Genomic DNA, 23,000 nt, shown 5'->3' with positions numbered 1-23,000 from the left:
CCTGGACGGGATGCTCACGGCGAGTTAAAGGGGTTCCGGGCAGAGCAGGAGCTTAAGGCCTCTCCCTCCGCTCACATCCGTCTCCCCGCGCATCCACCCCATGCTTCCATCCATCCATCCACCGACCGCACGCTCCACGCTCCAGCAGAAGCCATTAGGAATGACAAAGCACCTTTTTGTTTTAAAGATGGGTCCCGGGAGCAGCAGGCAAATTGCCTGGTTCATGCATAATAAACCAGGCGTGGAAACACACAAAGTAATAGGCTGCGTTTGTAGGGAAACAGAATCATTAAGCGAGCCCGTTCGCGGCCTTGGCTGGGAGAAATAAAACGCAGCGAGGCCGGGTGCGGAGGGGCTGCCAGCGCCTCCCCTGCCCCTCTTGGCAGCGGCTCCTGCTGAAAGCTCGGGCGAAAAAAAATAGGTCGGCGGAGGCAGCGTGGGGTGTGCTGCGGCTGGGGACCCCCCCCCCCCAGTCCCTCATCCCCCCCCGGGCCCACGTCCCCAGCCCCGCTGGCAGAGCCCCCCCCCCCCGAGATAGATGCTACAAAGGCAAACCGCAGCCCCCTCTTTTTTTTTTTAACATTTATATTTATAATATATATATAAAAAAATTAAATATATATAATATATCGTGTTTAAGACTAAAAATATAGTACATAATATTTAAAAAAAAGGAAAAGGACAAATAAAAAAATGGTGGCTTGGGGGGCAGGGGTCACAGATACGTGTCTCTAGGGGGGGGGTCTAAAACAGCCTGTGCTAGGAGGGGACCCGCTCGCCCCCGCGCCCCGGGGTGCCGCCGCCTGGCCTGGGGCTCCCTTTGGGGCTCGGATGTGGCCGGGGCGGGGGGGGGGGCCCGATCCCGCTCCCCTGCCCCGGGGAGTTGAGTTTAAAGCTTCAGCTTGGCTTCGGGGCCGGCGGGACGCTATTGCTATAGACGGTGGGGGTGCAGCATCTGGGGCGACAGCCGGGGTTAAGTCAGGCACCATCGCAAGAAATGGCACGCGGGCCGGCCGGGGTGGGGTGGGGGGGCTCAGGCTGGGTCGGGTTCAGCACCGTCCTGACAGTACCTTTGGGGTCGAGGTTAAACCCGATGGGGACGGGAAGGGGGGGAAAATGGGGACCCCCCCCTCCGTGCCGTGCCCCTTCCTTCCCGAACCGTCCTGCGGCCGAATCGTACCTGCTTGCCGCGGGGCCGGCTCCGCAGCCAGGAGGAAGAGGAGGAGGAGGAGGCTCTGCAGGATGGGGGTCACCGAGCTCGCCCCGATCCCCACGGCAGAGCCAGGCAGGCAGGGAGGGTGCTTCGTACCTAATCCCAGGGGCCCACGGGGACCCCCCCGAGTCTGGTGGGTACCGGTATCGAGAGCTGGGCTGGGTAGGAAGCAGCTGGGAAGCCCAAACCCCCCCTAAACCTCCCCAGCATTGAGCTCACAAAGTGCCCCCAAAACCCCTCGTGCCCCAGCCAGAACCCGGCTCCCTGCTCCTGAGGGAATTGGGGTCCCCCTTGTTCTGGGGTCCTGCTTGTTCTGGGGTCCCACTTGCTCCGGGGTCCCCCTTGTTCTGGGGTCCTGGTGCCCGTCTGGGGACCGAAATCCTTCGCCCAGCCTCGGGGTGCAGCAGCTGCCCCTGTCCTACATCCCTGTAATACATTCACTGAGGGCTCCCCGTCCCCTTGGCATGGGGGCGTTTTTGGGGGCTTGCCGTACCGGGACCCCCAGGGTGAGCGGGGTGCCCCCTGCTCACCGGCTCGGGGCAGGGTGGGAGCGGGGGCTTTGTGGGACGGACGGACGGACGGAAGGACGGGAGGGAGCCGGCCCCGAGCGTGGGCCGACCCCAAAAGTCAAGGCACAGGGAACGGGAACAGGCTGGGCTGGGGCATTTTGGGGAGAAAACAGAAGCCAGGCGCGGTCCTTACGTCCGCGGCCGCACGTGTGCCGTGGGACGGGCGGCGCTGGCCGGGGTGTGCGGGGCTGAGCCCCCATCGGGGAAGGCTCCGGGCTCCCCCCTCCTTCCCAGCCGAGCCGGGAATGGGGAAAGGGGGCCGGGACGGGGGGCACGGGGCCAGGGGGAGGATGCCCCGCGCCCCTTTGGGAAGGTACCGCGAAGACAACCGCTATCCCAGCGGGGAGTGGAAGCTCGAAGAGAAGGGACCCGGCGCACGGAGAAGCGGGGCGAGGGGGGGTCAGGATGAGCCCCTGAATATCAGGGGACAGTCGCCGGGGCCCCGCCGCCCGCCGCCCCCCACCCCTAGACGTGCGTCTGCATCCGCTGCTGGAAGCGCTGCCCGTAGTCCGAGTGCTGGGAGGTGTAGGAGAAGCGGGTGGCGCTGGCGTACTTGCCCATGGGGTCGTAGGCGTCGTAGGGCGCCCGCTCCAGGCTGGGGGGCTGCCCGTAGCCCAGCCGGTAGCCACCGTAGCCGCCGCCGGCCGGGAAGGCGGCGTGGCCCCCGTAGTTCTCGTAGGAGAGCTGGCTGGCCGTCTCGCCCCCCGCCGTGCCCGGGGGAGCCCCGGTGCCCGCGGCCGCCTCGGCGCTGTAGTCGGACGCGGGGCCGCGGCTGTAGGTGTTGAGCTGCGCGTAGCCGCTCGAGTGGGACAGGCGGGAGGGGGGCCGCGCCTCGTAGCGCCCCGGCCCCGGCGTGCGGTAGTCGGCGTACAGGACGGTGCGGGAGGCCGGGCGGTCCTCGTGGGCACGGACGTTGTAGTAGCCGTTGGTGGGGTCCTGCGGGGATGGGGGGGTGGGAGGGGAACGTGGCTGGGGTGGGCTGGGCGAGGACCCAGCCCCTTCCCTCCTCCAAGCTTCCCTTTTTTCATGCCTCATTCCTGTTCTTAGCACCATTTGTGTCCTTGTCCCTATCCCCATCTCCACACCATCCTCATCCTCGTCCACATCCCCATCCCATGCCTTCCATCCCCTCCCAACCTTCTGCCATCCCATCCCCATCCCAACTCCATTCCATCCCATCCCATCCTATCCAATCCCCGTCGCCATTCCCACCTCATCCCCATCCCCATCCTAATCCCATCCCCTATCCCCACCCCATCCCAGCCCACCCCATCCCAGCCCAGCCCACCCCATCCAACCCCAGCCCACCCCACCCCATCCCATCCCATCCCAGCCCATCCCATCCCATCCTATTCAATCCCTGTCGCCATTCCCACCTCATCCCCATCCCCATCCTAATCCCATCCCCTATCCCCACCCTATCCCATCCCACCCCATCCAACCCCATCCCATCCCATCCCATCCCATCCCATCACCATCCCCATCCCCATCCCCATCCCATCCCCATCCCCATCCCATCCCATCCCATCACCATCCCCATCCCATCCCCATCCCATCCCCATCCCCATCCCCATCCCCATCCCCATCCCATCCCATCCCATCCCCATCCCCATCCCATCCCCATCCCCATCCCATCTCATCCCATCCCCATCCCCATCCCCACCCCACCCCACCCCACCCCATCCCCATCCCATCCCCATCCCATTCCCATCCCCATCCCATCCCCACCCCACCCCACCCCATCCCCATCCCATTCCCATCCCCATTCCATCCCATCCCATCCCATCCCATCCCATCCCATCCCATCCCATCCCATCCCATCCCATCCCATCCCATCCCATCCCATCCCCATCCCCATCCCACCCCATCCCCATCCCCTCCCCTCCCCACCCCTCGCCCCAGGAGCAGACCTTCAGCTCGTACTCCTCGCGGGTGTCGATGGTGTCACAGCGCAGGTCCTGCTTCAAGTCCACGTCATCCTTGAAGGACTGCAGGGGAAACGGGGACAGACAGCCTCGTTCCCCCCCGCTCCCACCCGCCACGGTCCGGCAGCCCTGGCTGCGGCGTGGCCCCGCCGCGGGCTGTCCCCTACCGAGTAGATGGCCTTCATGACGCGGGTGGCGGTGGAGACGCTGGCCGTGTCCTCCTCCCGGTCCGCGTGCAGCGTCAGCGGCTCCCTGTTCACCGTCTCCACCTTGATGTCCAGCTTGCGCAGGGTGACATCCTTGCGACCTGGGGACGCGCGGGGACGGAGGTGGCACGGAGGGGGCACAGCCTGGCCGGTCCCCCCCCCGCCCCGTCCCCATCCGCGGCGTCCCCGTCCCCCACTCACTTCCTTTCCGACGCCGGTAGAGGAAGCAGGCGAGCGCCACGAGGAAGCTGATGACGAGGATGCTGGCCCCGATGGTGGCCCCGGCGATGATGCCCACGGGCAAGACCTCTGCAAGGGACGAGGCCGCGGGGACGTGAGCCGGGGCCGGGCGGCGCGGCGGTGGCCGCGGCTCCGTGTCCCCGGTACCTTTCTCCTCCAGCTGGATGATGGCGGTGCCCGGCCCGAAGCTGTTCCAGGCGGTGCAGTTGTAGTGGGTCTGGAAGTCGGCCTCCATCACGTTGTTGATGGTGAGGGTGGACAGGACCCCGCTGCCCGTGTTGGTCCTCTCCACCGTGTAGCGCTCCAGCGTCCCTGCCTCCAAAACGTTCTCCTTCCAAGCCCAGGCCTGGCAGAGGGGGGCTGCGTCAGCGCCTCTCCGCGGCCCCCCCCGGGGACGGGGATGGGGAAGGGGACGGGGATGGGGACGGGGACGGCGTCCCCCCTGCCCGACCGCGGTTGACTCACGATGCGGTCCGGCGGCGGCGTGCTGCCGATGAAGCACTCCACCTTGCCGCGGTCGCCGCGCGCCGCGTACTGCACCACCTCGCTCGAGATGATGGGGGGCCCTGCGGGAGGGACGGGGACGGGGATGGGGGGGGTGTCACCAAAACCCAGCGGCACCCGGGGGTGGGGGGGGGGTCCCACCGCGGGCACCGTGCCCCCCCTGCCCCGGCCGCTCACCGTTGACGTAGAGCGTGACCTCGCGCTCGCCCACGCCGATGCGGGGCACGATGGCTTTGCAGATGTACTGCCCCGCGTCCGCCTGCGTCACCGACTTCAGGTACAGCTGGTTGCTGTTGCTCAGGACCTTGGGGGGCAGCACGGGGACAAGGGGGGGGCTCAGGAGGGCTGGCGGGGGGGGGGCACGGCCCCTTTTTGAGCCCCCCCCCCCCCCCGCGGCTCAGTACCATGTTGGATTCCTTCTTGGTCCAGGTGAGGGTCAGCGGGGGGTTGCCGGACCACATGCAGGTCAGCGTCACGTCGGAGCCGATGTCGGTGACGGTGGGCTTGGGGGCCACCATGATGCGAGGGGCAACTGGCGGGGAGAGGGGAGGGTTGGGGGGGGTGGGAGGCAGCCCTGGGGGGGCTCTCGAGGGGGTTGTTGGGGGGGCTGCCCCGCTCACAGTGCACGTCCACCAGCGTGCTGACGTTGGTGCTGCCGATGTCGTTGTGCACCTCGCAGGACACGGGCTCCGTGAAGAAGGTGTAGTCCACCTGCGTGTCGTACTTGTTCTCCTTGGCCTCCTCGATGATCACCCCCCCCTTGGCCCACCTGGGGGAGCAGAGAGCCCCGGGTTCAGCACGCCCCCCGGCCCCGCACCGAGCCCGGAGGCTGTGGTGAGCCCCCCCCCCCCCCCCAGGGTCCGCGGGTCCTCCTCACCTGTAGCCTTTGATCTCGGGGTTGGCGGTGGCCATGCAGGTGAACACGACCCGCTCGCCCTCCTGCACCGTCTGGGGCTGGATGGACAGGGTGACAGTCGGGGGATCTGCGGGAAGGCGGACGGAGCCGTCGCGGCCGCTGGGGCGGGCTCAGCGTGGCAGAGAGAGAGAAGGGGGCGAGGGGAGAATCCCCCAGCCCGGCGCAGCAACGCCGGCCCCGTGTGCTGCCACCCAGGGCATGGCACGGCACGGGGGGAGAGCCCCGAAACTGCGATGTTCTTCTGGGGTGCCCGGCATCCCTGCCTGCTATGGGCGCTCACCGTCCCTGATCGATTTGGGTGCCTGGCATGCCTTCCAGAAGTGGGTGCCCACCATCCCTGATGGATTTGGGTGCCCCCCATCCCTTCCAGAAGCAGGCGCCCACCATCCCTGATGGATTTGGGTGCCCCCCATCCCTTCCAGAAGCAGGCGCCCACCATCCCTGACAGATTTGGGTGCCCCCCACCCCTTCCAGAAGCAGGCGCCCACCATCCCTGATGGATTTGGGTGCCCCCCACCCCTTCCAGAAGCAGGCGCCCACCATCCCTGACTGCTTTGGGTGCCCCTCACCCCTTCCAGAAGCAGGCACCCACCATCCCTGATGGATTTGGGTGCCCACCGTGGCCGTGGACCCGGCCGGGCTGAGCCTTCCCGCAGCAGCCACTGGAGGTCGGTGTTCACCGCGCCGTCCCCAGCTGGCCCCCGCCTGCAGCCGGCGCAGCCCAGCTCCGGTGAACCCCAGCGGGCGCAACCTCGGCCCCCACCCACCCAGGCACCCTCTGGGGGACTCCAAACCACAATGCTGGGACCCCCCCGGCACCCCACAACACCCGGCACCCTGGAAGCTCCTCGCTCTGCCCCGGTGACACCCGCGTGCCGCGTCCCCGCGCCACGGCATCGTCCCCTCCGTCCCCGTCGCGGACTCACGGTGCACGTTGAGCTTGACGAAGGTTTCCTTCCCCGCCGGGACGGCTTCATTGGTGCTGCGGCAGGAGAAAACCCTGCCGATGTCCAGGTCGGTGGGGTTGATGGCCAGCTGGCTGGTCGTCGTCTCCCGCTTGCCATCAGCCAGCACCTCCTGCCAGGGAGAAGGGGACGGTGCCCGCGGTGAGCTCCGGCGCCGCGCGGGGCCGCGGCGGGGCCGAGGGAGGGGACGGGACGGCCGGTACCGTGGTGGTGACGGCTCCGTCCTGCTGGAGCCCGTCCCGGTACCAGACGATGGTGGCGGCGGGCTTGGCGCTGCGCGCCCGGCACGTCAGGTTGTACGGCGTCCCCGCGCGCAGCAGGATCTCGGGGGCTCCGTCGATGGTGGGGTCCTCGGGGGGGACTGCAGAGGGGACAGGGGACCAACTGGGGACACCGGGGACACCGGGGACCCTCCACAGCTGCCAAGCTGAGGAGCTAAAACCTTGATTTAAAACTGATTTATTAGGGCTGGGCTCTTGGGGAGAGGAGAACCGGGGGGGCTCGGCGGGGTTCGTGCTGTGCTGCAGGGACGGGTGCTGAGGGAGGGGCTGGGCTGCTTGCAGAGCGCCCCTGGGTGCTGGCTGCAATTATGCAGGTGGGAGCCGGGTGCAGGAGGAATGGCTGATGGGGACCCCCCCATCCTGGGAGCCCTCTGCGCTATCTGAGCCCCACGCGGGGTGGGGGACACAGGGGGACCCCCCTGGGCTCAGTACCCAGCCACAGCTCCCACTCGCGCGCCTTTTATCTCCTGCCTTTCTAATGGGAATTTCAACGCCAGGGGAAGAAGGAGAAAGAGAGGGGAAAAAAAAATTAAGAAAAGCAAGAAATCCGCCCCAAAACCCCATTCATGCAACATTTCCGCTGCGGCTCCGGCATCATCTTTTTTTTTTTTTTCTTTTTTTTTTTTTACAAGACACAAAAGTCAGGGAAATCAAAGTTACTGCACTCGTAGGTCCCGTAACTCAGCCACGGCGTGAATATAGATTAAGGCATTAAAGATAATGGCACAGCCAGGCTGCTGGAGGCAAGGCAAGGGGGAGGCGGCGGCGTAGGCAGCAGCAGCCTTCCCCGCGCCTGCCTGGGCTGGCTCAGGGGGTCCGGGGGGGGGCTCGGGGGACCCGGGGACAACGGGGGGGAGCCGGGCTCGCTCCTTACTGAGCACGGTGAGCTTGGCCCGGCGCGAGCGCAGCGCGGCCTCGGTCGCCTGGCACTCGTAGACGGCGTCGTCGGAGAGCTCGGCGTCGCTGATCTCCAGGTTGTACTGGCCCGAGTCGGCCGTGCCCACGATGCGGTAGCGCGGCCAGGCTGCGGGGACACGGCGCGGGGGGGTCAGCGCCGAGGGGACGGGACCCCCTGGGTGCTCCCCGTGCCCCCAGCTTCTGAGCCAGATTCGCCGGGGCTGGGGGCTCGGTCACTGCCCGCTGCCAGCTCCGGCCGCGTGGGACACGGGCAGGCAGAGGGGATGGGGCACGTGCGGCATCCCCGGGGCATGGGGGGGTCCTCAGGGCATGCAGGGACCTGGGCACGGCAAAGACCGCGGTGCGTGCAGGACCCCAAAGTGTTCAGGGACCCCAGTGTGCGCAGGGACCCCAACGTGCGCAAGGACCCCAGTGTGCGCAGGACCCCAACACATGCCAGGACCCCAGTGCATGCAGGATCCCTGGGCCACGCAGGGCCCCCGGTGTGTGCAGGAAGGAGCAGAGAGCAGTGCCCAGTCCCTGCCGGAGCTTGGCTACGGGACACGTGGCCCCGCTCGGGCGCATGGAGCTGGGAAATGAGGGCCGTGGCGCCGCGGGAGCCGTAACGCCCAGGAGCCTCCCACGCGGTGACACCCCCTGCCCTGCGCGGTGACGTTCCCTGAGCCTTCCCCCGGGTACCTTTGAGGCCCTGCCCCATCCCCAGGGCCAGCCCGTCTTTGGTCCATTGCACGATCCCGGAGTAGTTGAGCACCACACAGGAGAGGACGATCCTCTGGCCGGCCACCACGGTCTGGTCCTCCGGCTCCTCCACGAACCGCGTCTGCGCCGCTGGGGACGTGGGACGGGGATCGGTGACGGCCCAGGGCACCCCACACACCAGCGCCCAGTGCTCCGTCATACCGGTGGCACCGGGCTGTGCCGGCACCAGGGAGCCGCGTGCGGCACGGCACGGCCAGCACCGGGGTCCCCAGCGCCGTCCCCAGCCCCCCGGGACGTGTCCCCTTGGTGCCACGGCCGTCACGTGGCGAGCGGGCATCGACCGGGAGGGCAGCGGGGGGAGCGCGGGGTGCGTGTCACACGCGTGCGGCTGTGTCACATGCGTGTGCGGGGGGGGGCAGGGTTGGGGACCTGGGCACACCGGGGTCCCTGCCCGCTTGGGGAGCGTGGGGACAGCGGGGCGAGTGGCACTTCGCCCCCCCCTGGGGTGGCAGGGGGGGGCTGCCTCTCTCTCTCCCCCGTGCTCGCCTCCCCCCCTCCTTGAAAGCCTCTTGCTAAAATATTCAAATGATTTCCGCTGTGGAGCGGGAGAGGGGGAGGCAGAAATCCCTTCTGGGGATGAGCGAGCTGCAGATAACGAAGCCGCTAAGTCCCCAGCCCTGCCTCCGCCTGCGTGGCCCGGCAAGGCCTGGCACGGCTCAGCACAGCTCAGCACGGCTCGGCACGGCACAACTCGGCACGGCACGGCACAATTCAGCACGGCACGGCATGGCACGGCACGGCACGGAACAACATGGCACAGTTCAGCACAGCACAGCATGGCACCACTTGGCGTGGCACAGCACGGCACGGCACGGCACGGCACGGCGCAGCACGGCCCTGCATGGCACAGCACCACGCAGCTCTGTGTCCCCAGCGTGTGCTCCGTCCCCAAGAGCCGGGCGCTCCAGCCCCCCTCTGCCTTTGATCCTGCAGCCAAAGCCCCCGGCAGCTCCCCAAACCCCCGCGCCGCTGCCGGGGAGCCCCCAGCACCCCCTGGCTGCGCCCCAGCACCAGGAACCAACCCAAAAGCATCGCCCCCAGGCAACTGGAGAGACCCCCCCCCAGCCCGCACGTGGCATCGGGCATCCCCAAATCCCCAGGATGGGAGCACCCCTGGGCCCGGTACCCCAGGACCCACGGACGGGGCACCCCAGGGTGCTGAGGAAGGGGCACCCCAGGGTGCTGAGGAAGGGGCACCCAGCCCTGCGGCCCCTCGCAGAGCCCACCGGGACCCGCGGTGACTTGGGGACGGTCACTGCCGGTGTCCCCCAGTCACATCCCACCCGCGTGGGCATCCCAAACCCCCACCCCGGGGTGCCCCCAGCCGCCCACGGGGCCCTGGGCACGGAGGGGGCGGCTGGGGACACTCGGATGTCCCCGCCCCGTGGCCCCCCCGCGGCAGCGTTTTGGGAGAGGAGCGGGAGCGGGGACAGGGGGAGGGAGGGAGATAAAGGGAAGGAGAGAATGGGAGAGGCGGGGGGAGGGATGGAGCTGGGGGGGGAATAAAAAAGCAGAGCGGAGATCAAAGAGGAAGGTGCCTGGAGAGAGGTGGGCGTGGGGGAAGATCAGAGCTGGGGAAGGGGGGGGAGGCAGCGCGGGGGGGGGGCTGCGGCCGCCAGACAGACAGCGGGGACCCACGGCCAGCCCAGGGCCACCGCGGGGTGACACAGAGCGCCCGGCGGCACCCGCAGAACGCCAAAGCGGGGGGCACGGGCGTGCACGTGTGCCCACGCGTGTGCAGGCGTGGGAAGAAGCCCCCCACCCTGCTGCAGGCACCCTCCTGTCCCCGTCCCCATCCCCATCCCCGTCCCCATCCCCATCCCCATCCCCGTCCCTGTCCCCATCCCCGTCCCCGTCCCCGCCGCTGTTTAGTCTGGCGCAGGGCGACGCGGGGGGGGCTCGGCCCCGGCACAGCGAGCACCGCGCGTCCCTCGCCGCGGCGGGGCCTTGACATCGCGCCAAGGAGCCCACAAACCCCTCGCGAGGCTCCGGGGCACCGCCGCGGGGTGCCGGGCGTGCGCACCCGGCCTGTGCCCACCCGTGGGTGCTCGGGCACGCGGGGGGCTCCCGCGGAGGGACCCGGTGGGGACTGAGCCACACGCCCGGCCCTGTCTCCCTCTATTTATCAAATGAAGGTCTGATTAAGCCCTGGGGCTGGTGCTCCAATCTCCCTCTCTCTCCTCTCGCTATTAAACTGAGGGTTCAAAGAAAAGCTTTTTATTCGCGCTGACAGCTTTCAGATGGAGCTAAATCTCTCCGCGCTCGAGTTTTTTTTTCTTTTTTTTTTATTATTTTATCTCTCTCCCTCCTCCCCTTCCTCTTCTCACCGCTTTTAAATTTAAGCCTTTCCCCTTTTCCTCTTCCCAAGTTGTTCGCTTCTATTTATATTGGGGGGGGAAAAAAAAAATACACGGGGAGGAAAAAAAAAAATAAAAAAAATAAAAACCACCCTCCACTGGTTTTATTCTGCGGGAGAGAAAAGAGGATTTGGCTTCCTTGTGGCCCTGCCCGGCAGAGCGGAAAGGAAGAGACGGGAGGGAGGACGGGGCCGCGGGTGGCTGCTGCAGCCGGGGCCATCGCTCTGTCCCCGTCCCTGTCCCCATCGCCCTGTCCCCGTCCCCGTCCCCATCCCTGGGACACGCTGCTGGCTGCATCCACGCCGCCGCCCGCGTCCCCTCTGCCCCCACGCTGTCACCGTGCTGTCACCGCCCCGGTGCCGGCGCCCCGAGCCACTTGTCACCCGGCACGAGGCAATGGGATGGAAAAAAAGCGCAAGCGTTGCGGCCGGCCCCAAAACCACCCAGACGGCGCCACGGATGGACCTCGGGCACCGCCAGCGTGGGGAAACCGAGGCACGGGGCCGAGCGCGGCGCTCCCGGCGGTGTCGCCGCGTCCCCAAAACCGGGAGCGGGGGGGTGGGGGGACACGCAGCCCGCGGGTGCCATCCTGCCCGTGCAGCGGGCGGGTGCCGCGGCTGGCGGGGGACGCGGCGGAGCGGAGACGTGATCGACCCTGGCACTTCCCCGTCCTCCCGCCCCATCTGCCGAGGAGCAGAAGCTATTTTAGGCTCCGGCAATTTGGGGCTTTCTGCTAAAGCCGGCCGCGTCTCAGGGCAGGGACGCGGGTGGCTGGTGGAGGTGGTGGCCTCAAGGACGGAGCCCCGCGCGTGTCCCCAACCCAGGGTGGCAGCCAGGGCCCCAAAGCCACCCGGGGACCGCGGGGAGCAGGGATGGGACTTGGGACGAGGCTCGGGGCAGAGGGGACCCCGCAGCTGGGGATGCCCCCAGCCTGCTCCCGCAGCGTCCCCGTGTCCCCGTGCCACGCGGGCGGGCGATGGCAGCAGGACGGGGACCCGGGTGCCAGCCCAGCCCGGCGGCACGCTCGCCCGCAGCTCGCAGCCAGCAAATTGATATTTGCTAGAGAGGGTCCCCGTTGCCATCAACAATTTATGAGGCTGCTTCGCTGCGATTACCCCAGCAAGACAGCGCTGCCCGGGAACAGCGCGAGCCGCGCGCTCTGAAAGCATCTTGGCAGGAGAATCCGCTTCCGCTCCTTGTTTGAAGTCACTCAATGCCCTCTTCTATTTTCTTCTCCTTCCCCTTCGCTTTTTAACGCTAACGTGGCCGGAGGGTGGGTGGCGGGGACGGGAACGCTGACGGGAACGCGGTGCCAGGATGCTGGGGTACGGCAGGATGATGCTGGGGTACAGCAGGACAATGCTGGGGTACGGTGTGAGGATGCTGGGGTACGGCGTGAGGATGCTGGGGTGCCCATCCCAATGCCAACTGCACCATTTGGGGCCAAAGCCCCAATCCGTGCCCCCTGCTCCCTTATCAGCCCCAAGCGCAACCCCATCCACTCCGCATCCAACCCATCCGACAACATCTCCTTCCTCTAATCCCGCTCTGATTGACATTAATTGAATATTACCATCCTTTAATTCCTCGGTAATTGAATCCCGCAGCAGCTACCCTGCACCCCCTACGCCAGCATCCCCATCCCTGTCCCCGTCCCCAACCCCATCCCTGTCCCTGTCCCCATCCCTGTCCCTTGTCCCCATCCCCATCCCCGTCCCCATCCATGTCCCCGTTTTTCCCCCCCGTGGCTGCCTCCAGAGCCAGGACCCCGGCTCCGCTCCCGATCCTCCCGTCCCAGCAGGAACGGAAAGTATTTCACCACCATCATATGACGCCAGCGCATCGCTGGCACGCGCCCAGCGCCAGGCTGGGAGGCACCAGGGCGGCCGACGGAGGGGACGGGGCCGCATCCAGCCCTGCCCCTCGCCGCCATCTCGGGGAGTGGCCCCGGGGTGTCCCCAGCGTCCCCGCGGGGCTGGCACGGGGCTGGCGGGGGCTGCTCCGTTGCCTCTCCCCCCCTCCTGCTCCGCTTCCCGCTGCCGAAGCTGGTGGTAGCAAAGCTCTCCGGGGAAGGGATGCTCCAGTTATTTTCATTTTTTAAAAGGCAAAATTATAAAAACAAATGAGGAGGAGATCGGTTCCCCTCCTCCCCGCCGCCTTCGGGCATGCCGGGTCCCCGCCGTCCTCCCCGCGCCCTGGCCACGGTGACCTTGGCCGTGCCACCAGGCGCGGCGTCCCCGGGGGCAGCGGCACGTGGGGTGCGCATCGGGGACATTTCTGCATCGGGGACATCTGCATCGGGGACATCTCTGCATCGGGGACATCTCCGCATCGGGGACATCTCCGCATCGGGGACATCGCCGTGCCCCCTGTGCCACCGAAGCAGCTGGAGCGCCACCGGCTCCGCCAGCCCCCGGTGTCCCCAGCCCGCGGTGTCCCCTCGCTCCCCGCCGCTGCCGTCCCCCGCCCGCCGAGGAGCGCCGCCGCGATTGCTTGTGACACCAATCTCACAACAAATTTAGCAGCTCATTTCCCGGCCGATCAAATATTCCACCTCGATTACCTCCCGGGCAGGAGACGGGCGCCGCGCCGCCGCGCGGGCGGCCAGCACCTCCCGCCGTGTCACAGCCCATCAGTGTCACCGCGGCGGGGACGCCTGCGCTGCTGGGGACGGCAGGAGGAGGGCTGGGGTGGGGGACGGGGACGTGGCCCCACCACCCTGCTGCCCCCCCTGCAAGGCGCTGGGGGGAAACTGAGGCACGGGGAAGGCGCCTCGATAGGGGATGCGCAAGCGGTAGCGCAAGGCGAGGATCTGGGGACGGCTCTGACACCCCCAAAAAGGCCACGAGCGATGGCGGAGGACCCGCAGGGACGAGGAGGAGAGGGGGCACCAGCTTGTGATGAGACACGGGGAGAAAATACGCGGCGCTGGGAACATACGGAGCAATTTTCAATTGAAACCTCGTTGGGCAGAGGCATAAATACCGGGGGAGATGACGCGGTGGAATTGGGTTCTATTTTTCGTTCCTGAGGAGCCTTAAATATTCCCCACCTAATAATAATAATACAAAAAAAATGAACTCCCGACTTACGAAACAACATATAAATTCCCCTCGTAATTACATTACTTTCAGCGCAGCAAAGATGCCAATAAAATATAAACCAGTGTTGGGCAGGGAGAGGGAGAAAATAGAGGAGCGAATAAATGAAGTGCTTTATTGCGTTATGGCAAACGAGCTGGGCTGGGGGGGGCCGCGCGGGGCCAGGGTCCCCATGGGGCCACCCCACTGTCCCTTCAGCTGCCACCGTCCTGCGTGCACCAGGGGCCTGGGGTGGGGGGTTTGGGGTGCCCTGCGGGGAGCCCCCCGGAACCCCACTTCTTCCCCACATGAACCCCATTCGTTTCCCCATGGGAAGCCCACAGCTATCCCATCGGAACCCCGTTGCCTCCCCACAGCAACCCCATTGCTGCCCCATGGGAGCTGTCTTGCTGTCCCAAGAAAATCCCGTTGCTGCCCCCCCCGGATTCCCCATTGGAACCCCCCCAGGCCCCCCTGGGGACACCTCTGCTGCCCCACAGCACCCGGTGCCGACCCCAAGGTGCCGTCCCGTGGCGCTCCGAGGGTTGATCCTGGCAGAACCCTGCTTCAGGGGTCCCCACAGTCCCCCCGTCCCCCCGCAAGGCGATCACGCCCGCGGGACCTCGGTGTCCCCAGGAGCCCCGAGCCCCCTCCAGCGCCCCGGGGCCGGGGTCTCCGTCTCCCCCCCACCTGCCCTGCCCGGAGGCAGCGGCCGTTTGTGAGAACCCCGGCGCCTTTCTTCTGCCCTCGGCCCCTGAAAGGGGGCAGCCAGGCAGAAAGACAAAGGCTCGGCGCGCCTGGGGGGCACGGGGGGCCGGGCACGGCCGGCGGGCGCAGAGCGAGGGGCCGCAGCGGGGTGCAGCATGAGCGTGAAGGAGCGCGTGTGCAACGGCGCTGTGCATGCACGGGAGTGTGCATGGGTGTGCAAGTGCATGCACAGGAACGTGTGCACGTGTGTACAAGTGTGCGTGCACCGGATGCTTGCTTGCACAGGAGTGTGTGTGTGCACGCGTGTGTGTGCACGTGTGCATGCACCAGACGCTTGCACGGGAGCACGTGCACATGTCTGTGCATGCACCAGACGCTTGCACGGGAGCACGTGCACATGTGTGTGCATGCACCAGATGCTTGCACGGGAGCACGTGCACATGTGTGCGCATGCACCAGACGCTTGCTTGCACAGGGGCGTGTGCACGTGTGTGTGCACGTCCGTGTGCTCGCCCAGCAGCGTGCACGTGTGCGCACCAACTTTAACGCTTGCACGGGCACGCGCGCCCCAGCCGTGCGCGTGCAAGGCGCTACCCTTGCGTCCGCAGGAGCTGTGAGCGTGAGCGCGGGCTGTGTTCCTGTGCACACCCGTGTGCACGTGTGTGCGTGCGTGCACGTCTGTGTGCACGTGTGTGTGTGTGTGCACGTGCAGCCACGTGCGCCCTCCCCGAGCTGGCCCCGCAGCGCCCATGCCGGGCTCCATGCATTTCGGCTCAGCAGAGCGGGGCAGCCTTCGCACCCCAGCCCCTTCCTCCTCCTCCTCCTCCTCCTCTTCCTCCTCCTCCTCCTCCCCTCGCCGCTGCCCTTCGCACAAAGGCCTGGGCTGCAGATGTGCGGCCGCTGCTCCCCCCCCACGCCGTGCTCAGCCCCCACTGGGGGGGGGGGGGACGATGGCGGGTCCCAGGGTGCCCCCGTCCCCCCCCACCCATGGGCGAGCCGGGAGCTGGCGGCGCCTCTGCCCTCGTTATTTCCTCTTCATTTCTGGGGCTGTCAGAATTATGGAGCAGGGCTGTTTATTGGCTTGAGTTTAATTAATTTGTGTAATATCCCTGTTAGGAACAATGTCTAATTAAGACTTTTGTTTGTGTGTGCGCGCCGGGGGGAGGGGACTTCTTCTTTGGGAAAGGGGAGAAAAAAAACAAAAATAAAAAAGAAAAATAAAATTCCCTAATCATTAATGGAGGGGAAAGAAATATTTAAACAGGGCTGGCACCCTTCCACCGAGCTGCTGGTAAGCGCTCTCGTTACAGATGTCTTAATGAGACATCTCTTAATAATGGGATTATCATTCACATTGAATCGGGACGAGCAGCTGGGAGCGCGAGCCTCCGGTACGGGGCCTCCGCGCCGCGGCGCGTGGGAGAGGACGGGGCAGAGCGACTGGGGGACGGAGCCCCCGCCACGGACGGGACCCCCCCGGTGCCACGGGGCAGGACCAACCCTCCCCCGCCCCCCCGGCCCCTTGCCCTGCCTCAGTTTCCCCATAAATAAATATCCCCGGATAAATCCGGCGTCGGCCGTGGTTCGTGGTGCTGAGCTCACGCCCTGGCAAAAGGGGGGGGGGGGTTCAGTGCAAACCTCGACTGGGAGGGAACGGGGTTGGATGGGGGCTGATGGGGACAGGGGGTGAGGTGTCCCCTTCAAAACCACAAGGGTTTGGGAGCGGACCCTCGTCGTCCCCCCCCACCGCATGGCCCCGCGCTCCCTTCCCCCTCTGCTCCAGAAAATAGGGGCAGCAATCTCAGCCCGCCCCGACCCCGTGGCCGCCACGAGGATTTGGGGTCCCGGGTGGGGAACCTGGGGGGGGGGGGGGCTGCAGGGCACCCACCCCCCCCCGCCAGCACCCCCAGGGAGGCGACACGAGGGGGTCCCGTGGGGCTTCGTGCCCGCCAAAGCCAGCTTGGCCAAATGGGGCCGACCCCAGTGCCGGGGTCCCCGTGGGGTGGCAGCTGGGGGGGGACGGGGACGGGGCCGGGAGCGCCGTGGGGGCCGCCCTGCAGCCCCCCCCCTCGCCGCCGGCCCCTGCGAGTCCCGCAAAGGAGAAGCTGGAGCAGCCCTGGCTGCGGTCAGAGCCCAGCAATGATCCTACAAGCCTGGAATTTGAGGAATTTCCTGCCAAGGCTCTCTGGAAGAAGAGGGAGAGAAAGGAAACCCGGCGCTTAACCCTCGGCTCCCCGCGCCAGGCCCCGAGCCCGCGGCGGGCAGGGGCTGGCACCCGGGGGGGGGGGGGCAGAGGCACTTTTTGGGGCGTCCCTGGATTTGGGGTGGGGGGGAGGCTGCTCCCCGCTGCTCCCCGTTCGCTTTGGGCAGGCTGCCTGCAGAGCCCCACAGCCCTCCCCGGGGCCAGGCGAGGCTCCGTGCCTCAGTTTCCCCCAAATCTCTGCCCGCCCCCCCCCGGCAGAAGCCGTCCCCAACCCTCATCACCTCCCTGTGTCCCCGCGGAGGCCACCTCCAGCCCCCACTCAGCCCCCGTCCACCCGCCGTGCCCCCCGCCCCGTCCCCAAGCCCCCACGACGCCCCCCGGCCCCCGGCCGAGCCTCGTGCACCCCAAAACACCGCGGGAGGTCGGGAACCCCGCAAAACCCCCCCTTTCCCACCAAATCCGCCGGGAAGGGCGTTGCAAGGAGGCGAGGGAGAGGAGGCCGGGGATGCTCCGGGTGTCACCGCCCGGGGCCCGGTGCCACCAGCGGGCCCCCTCGTGCCCCTCGCACGCCCAGCCGGGCACGTGCTCCCTCGTGCACCCACGCGCGCTCCCTCGCACGCCCGCGTGCGCGGTTTTTGCTCCCTTTTTTTAATTTTTTTTTCTAATTTTTTTTTCTTTCCCCCTCCGCCGTTCCCATGGCAACCCCCGCACGGCCGCTCTCGGGTTCGAAATAAAAGTTGTTTTTCCTCCCCTCCTCCTTTTTACTCCACTCTTTTCGCTTTTTTTCTCCCCCCCCCCCCACCCCCCCCCTTATTTTGATTTCCATTTGGATCATAATCCGCCCGTTGCCATGGCAGCGCTGGCAGCCCATTATGTTCCAGCCCTTGCAGAAAAAAGGCCTCGCTCCCCCCCTTTTCCCTTCCCTGCGCCTTTTTCCGAGGGTTTCGGCTCCTCGAACCCCCTCCTGCCCCCACCACCGCCGTCCCCCAGCCCCGGGCACTCTCCTGGCCGGCTCCGAGCCCCCCGCCCCGCTCCGAGCCCCCCGCCCGCACCCCGCTGCGCGCTCAGCTCCCTCCATCCCCTTAACTCTGCCCCGAGCCTCCTCCTCCTCCCGTGGGGACCCCCGGCACCCCATTGCCCCCCCCCCGGCCCCTTGCACGACGCCTTTTGGCTGATTTTGGCCCCCTCAACGTCAATTTTCAGCGCCGGCCGCCGCGCACCCACCCAGGCGGGGCTGCGGGTGCCCGAGGGTGCCGCGGTCCCGCTGCGGGCGCAGGACGGGTCCCTTTGGTGTGTCCCCCCCCCACCACCACCCAGCGCCCTCCCGCGCCGTGCCCACCCCCGGCTGGGAGCAGGAGGTTATGAAAATGAGCCGTGCACCCAGGAGACTGTAATTATCTGCTAAGTGTGAAAGCTAGAGTGATTAATTAAGAGATAATAAAAAGAAAAGGAGGCTGGAGAGGGAATAACGGATGCTTTGATGATAAAACCTGAGGTAAGGCAAGCAATTAGGGGGAACCTTTACGGGGAGTTAGCGACAATCCCCCCGCCGCCCCGCGCTGCTGGGGGGCTGCGTCCCCGCCGGACGGGGCCGGCGACACCCCGCGGGGCCACCGGGGTCCCCTCCCCAGTCCTGCAGGTGCAGGGGACACCGAGGGGACACCGGGGGGCTTCCTGGGGCCGTGGTGGCCCCCGGGCACCCCCGCAGGCTGGCGAGGTGGGTGCCGCAGGGCTGGGTGCAGTGGCCCCAAGGATGGGGTGAGCGGGGCGGGCGAGCACCCACGGGTGCCCGAAGGGCGGCGAGAGAGCCCAGGGCAGCCCAGGTGGGCTCTGGGCCAGGCAGAAAGCTGGCTCGGGATTAAATCAATCTCGAATTAAAGGCTGGGGATGTAATTAATGCTGGTCGGCTCGGGTCAGTGGGGCCGAGGTGGCCGACGACCCCGATCTCACCTCCGAGAGGAGGGCGCGTGGGGTGCCGGAGGTCACCGCGGGTGGGAGGAGGGCCGCAGTTGGGGGCCCTGCAGGAAACGGGCAGGAGGCCGCTGGGATGGGAGCGGGACGGGGCCGCTGCCCCCCCCACCCCCCCTGGGATGCTTCCCCGGCAGTAAACCACGGCCCCAGCTGGGGAGCGGCCGATTCAGCCCTGGCACGGGCGGCCCGGGCAAGTCCCGGCACGGGGCCGTGGCTGCCGCGGCAGGATCCGTCCCGCCGGCCCCAAAGGGCTGCCGTGGCCCCGCTGCGGGGCTGAGCCGGGGCTCGCTGTGTGCCGGGGCAGGATCCGGCCCCTTCTGCGAGGGACGTGCCACAGGCTCGGGGCAGGACCCTGCACAAAACCGCGGCATCCCTGGTGCTCGCAAAGGGGCTTTGGGGCCCCTGGGGAGGTTGGGACCCTCCCCACCCGCCCCGCGCAGCCCCCGTCCTCCCTCCGTGCCGGTGCTGGAGCCCCACGGGGGAGCACCCCGGGGGTCTCGGGCCCCCCATGCTGCCAGCCCCCTCCCCCTGCGCTCAAGCACCTTAATCCCAGGCTGCTCCGATCCCAGTATGCCCAAACTGGGATCGCTGAAGGGTGCTGCGGGGAACAGGGAGTGCCACCCCAAGGTCCCCCTCGCTGTGGGGCTGGGGGGACGCGTGGTGACCCTTTGGGGCTCCATCTCCCCCTCCGAGGTGTTCTGGGGATGAGGGTCTGCAGGGTGGCAGGGACAATCACGGTGACCCGGAGGGGACCCTGGGGACAGCTGGCACGGGTCCGCGAGCGCTGTAGGATCACGCCGAGAGCGGCACGGGGCTTTCTGGGTGGGCAAAGCGGGCGTGCAGGGTGGCGGGGATGCCCCGAGCAACCCGAAGCCACCGGCGGCTCCTTCGCTCCCCGAACGTCCCCGGCCTCCCCCCTCTGCCCACGGAGGGGGGCGATGTCAAGCGCTGGCACCCCCCAGCCGCGGGGACCGGGGCCACCTTCCCACCCTCCCCAGCCGCCGCGCCGCGGCACGGGAGCTCTCCCGGGGGCTTTTATTACCCTGCAGCAGACGACGGTCAGCTTACACATCACATCACGCCACCGCCGCTCCGGCGGCGCGCGGGGAGCCGAGCCACCGCGGCCCCGGGCGGGGAGCACGGGCAGGTGCCCGCCGCCATCCCCAGCAGCTCCCCGTGGCCACCGAGACCCCTTTGCCTCCGCCCGGCTCCAGCAGGCAGATTTGGGGCGCAGCCCCTGCCCAGCCACCTCGTCCTGCTCCCCGGCACAAGGAGGGTGGCCCCGTGCCCCGGCACCGTCCCTCCTGCCCCATAAGTCTGGGGCAGCCCCAGGTTGCGGGATGCTGGTGCTGCACCAGGTGGTTGGCATCACCCTGGGGTGCCTGCAGGGGCACGGGGCGGGGGGACCGGAGCCCTGCACCCGCTCCCTACCCGAAAAAGGCACCAGCATGGGGGCCGGAGGGACAGGCCTGACCTCGGAGCGCCCGGTCCCGGTGCCACTCCTGCCCCTTCAGCAGCGATGCACCCAGGGGTGAGGGCTCCAAAGGCAGCGGGGCTCAGCCACGTTCCCCTGGGGCATGCAGCGAGCTCGCGGGGTCTCAGCGCAGCCCCCGCCGGCACCAGAGCCCCGGGACGAGCCCCCGCCGCCATCTCTCCGCTGTTTCAATTTCGCTGCTCTTCCTTGGGAGGGAAGAAGGGAGGGAAAGAAAAGAAAAGAAAAAAGAAAAAAAAAAAAACCACCACACACAACAACCCACAGAGAGAAGGAGAAGAAGAATCGCCCAGAAAATGAATAAATATTTCAATTTGAGGCGCAATCACAGCGAGTGATTGAAACGGGGGGAAGAATAATGGGTTTCATTTAGATAAGATACAGAAAATTATTTAGTGAGAAATGAAGAGTGATGAAACCCATTCAACATCTTTGTGCGAGCGGGTGTAACTCCATGAATGGCACAGACCCCCCCCCCCAGCACCCACACACCTGGCTCCAGGGTGGGGGGAGCCCACCAGATTTTGCTCCCCCCCCCTCTCCCCAAGCATCCCACCTTAGAGCGGGGCCGCGGCGGGGAGGCAGAAGCGAAACTTAGCGGTGGCAGGAGCGAGATGGGGACCGTGGCGGGACGGGGCCGCTCGGGGGGGGGTCAGGGGGATGCTGGCGGGGTGCTGCCACCCCCGTCCCCGTCCCCGCAGCCCGTCCAGCTCGTCCCTGCGGCGAGGCAGAGCGCGGAGGCCGGCGCGATGCACATGGCACCGTGCGGGCGCTTTTGTTCCTGGGAGGGCAGCGGAGCCCCGCGGCGCTTCCCCAAGCCCTGCGCGGGGGAGCCTGGGATCGGCCCCCCCCCCCCGGCCCCAGCCTCGGCCCTCTAAGAGGCTTTGCATGCTCCTTTTAAACCCCCCGTTCGACTCATTTTTGTTCCTGGCATCTTAGCAACGCCGCCCCCTTAATTAAAAATTAGATTGGATTTTGCAGCAGGGAAGGACCCGGAGGCCGTGCAGGGGCTGGCTCGGCGCAGGGCAATGCCCTCGAGCGCCCGGCCCCGGCCACGCACCGGCCCCCCCTGTGCCATCTGGGGGGACACAGCGGGGGGGGGAAACCCCAGCAGAGACCCCAGCAGCTCGGTGCACGCACGGTGCCCATCCCTGCGGGGCCCTGCTGGTGGTCGGGGTGGCCGGGGGGGCACCGGGGCTGTCCCCAGCTCCGTGCCCCCTGCTCTGCGTGACCTTGGCCGCACGGCGCCCCGTGCCTCAGTTTCCCTCGATGGCTCCCTGTGGTCATTTGGGGGGGTCATGTAGGGACGGGGGGGGGGCTTGGGCGAGCCCCTGGGTTGCAGCAAGCCCCGTAAAGCGACTGGGGGGGGAAAGGGGGTGCCCCACGCTGTCCCCAGCCCCCCTCCTGAGGGCTGCCCAGGCTGGGAGCCGGGGGTCCCGGCTGCCCCCGGCGCTCACCCCCTCTCACCGAGAGGTATCCTGGGCGGACGGACGGACGGACGGCAGTCCCCACTCGGCCAGCATCGCCACGTCCAGGCCGGGTCCCCCCCACACGTCCCCCCCCTATCGTGGATCCCCCCGGTCACTGGGGGTCCCCAGAGCTGCCGGGTCCCCCCCGCCTGCCCCGGCACCGACAAAATTCCTGCGTCCGAGCGCCGCGGCCCCCCCGGACCCCATCTCCAACGGCCTCACCCCGGCTCCAGCGGGACCGGACCGGGGGGGGGCCAGGACCCCTACGGGGGGCACGGCCCCGACCGGGGCATCCAGCGGGACCGAAACCGGGGGGCCCTGCCCCGAAGCGGGCTGGGGGAGGAGGGGGGGGGCAGAGCCCACCCCGGGCTGCATCGGGACGCAGCAAGGGGGGGTCCGTTTGCTCCCAACCCGGGGACGCGGCTCCCCAGCCGGGGTCCACCAGCACGAACCCGGGGTCCCAGCCCCCGCTGGGGGGCTCCCCCAAGACCCTGCCCGGCCCCCCCCCGAGCCGCGGGAGCCCCCCCCTGGACCCAGCCGCGGGCTCCTTTGGCCGGGGCCGGGCGCATCCCAGCGGGGCGCGGCGGCACCGCGCGGGTCCGGAGCCGGGTCCCGGCCCCGGGCGGAGCCGGACCGAGCCGTGCCGTGCCCCGGGAGCCGTGCCAGGCTCTTCGGTGCCCCCGGTGCCCGGCGCTTACCTTGCCCGTAGGAGTCAGCGAGAGTCAGGAGGCAGAGGAAGAGGATCCGCATGCTCCCGTCCCGGCCGCGCTGCGGGCACGGGGCGCGGGGGGGGGCCGCTGCCCCGCCGCCCCGCTCGGCCCCGCCGCCGCTGCTAAAGCATGGCCCGGCCGGGCAGGGGCCGGGGAAGGGCCGCGGGCTGCTCTGGCTCCGCTCCGAGCCGTGCCGAGCCGCTCCGAGCCGTGCAAAGCCGTGCCGAGCCGTGCCGCGCCGCCCCGGAGTGCGCGCTGCCGGCGGGGCGGGGCCGGGCCGGGGGCGGCAACTCGGGAAAGTTGGGGAGGGGGGAGCGGGGGCGGGGGGGCGAGAGGGGGCCCGGGCCTGGGCGGGGGGCGGCTTTTTGCACGGCGAGGGGGTGCGCACCCGGGGGGTGCGGCTGGACGCGCGTGGGACCTTGGAGTTGGACGAGTGTGCACGCGTGTGCACGAGTGTGCATGCGTGTGCATGAGTGTGCGTGTGCATGAGTGTGCACGCGTGTGCACGTGTGTT

At 67.9% G+C, this 23,000-nt stretch overlaps 1 protein-coding gene across 1 annotated transcript; it reads right to left on the bottom strand.

The window, feature by feature from the left end:
* Window positions 1-567: 567 nt before the first annotated feature.
* KIRREL1 (kirre like nephrin family adhesion molecule 1) lies at window positions 568-22,743 on the bottom strand. The gene is made up of 15 exons (XM_083813611.1): window positions 22,475-22,743; window positions 8,416-8,565; window positions 7,694-7,843; window positions 6,742-6,899; window positions 6,500-6,650; window positions 5,535-5,640; window positions 5,278-5,426; window positions 5,062-5,189; window positions 4,835-4,961; window positions 4,619-4,719; window positions 4,301-4,499; window positions 4,115-4,222; window positions 3,875-4,014; window positions 3,693-3,770; window positions 568-2,718 (listed from the first exon to the last, which is right to left on the bottom strand). Exons 1-15 carry the CDS (start codon window positions 22,524-22,526, stop codon window positions 2,248-2,250), a joined length of 2,268 nt encoding a protein of 755 aa, XP_083669737.1. The 5' UTR covers window positions 22,527-22,743; the 3' UTR covers window positions 568-2,247.
* Window positions 22,744-23,000: the final 257 nt, after the last annotated feature.

Source organism: Anser anser (genome assembly GCF_964211835.1).
Source record: "Anser anser genome assembly, chromosome: 28".
Classification (NCBI taxonomy): Eukaryota; Metazoa; Chordata; class Aves; order Anseriformes; family Anatidae; genus Anser; species Anser anser.
This window is presented reverse-complemented; position numbering and strand designations above follow the sequence as displayed.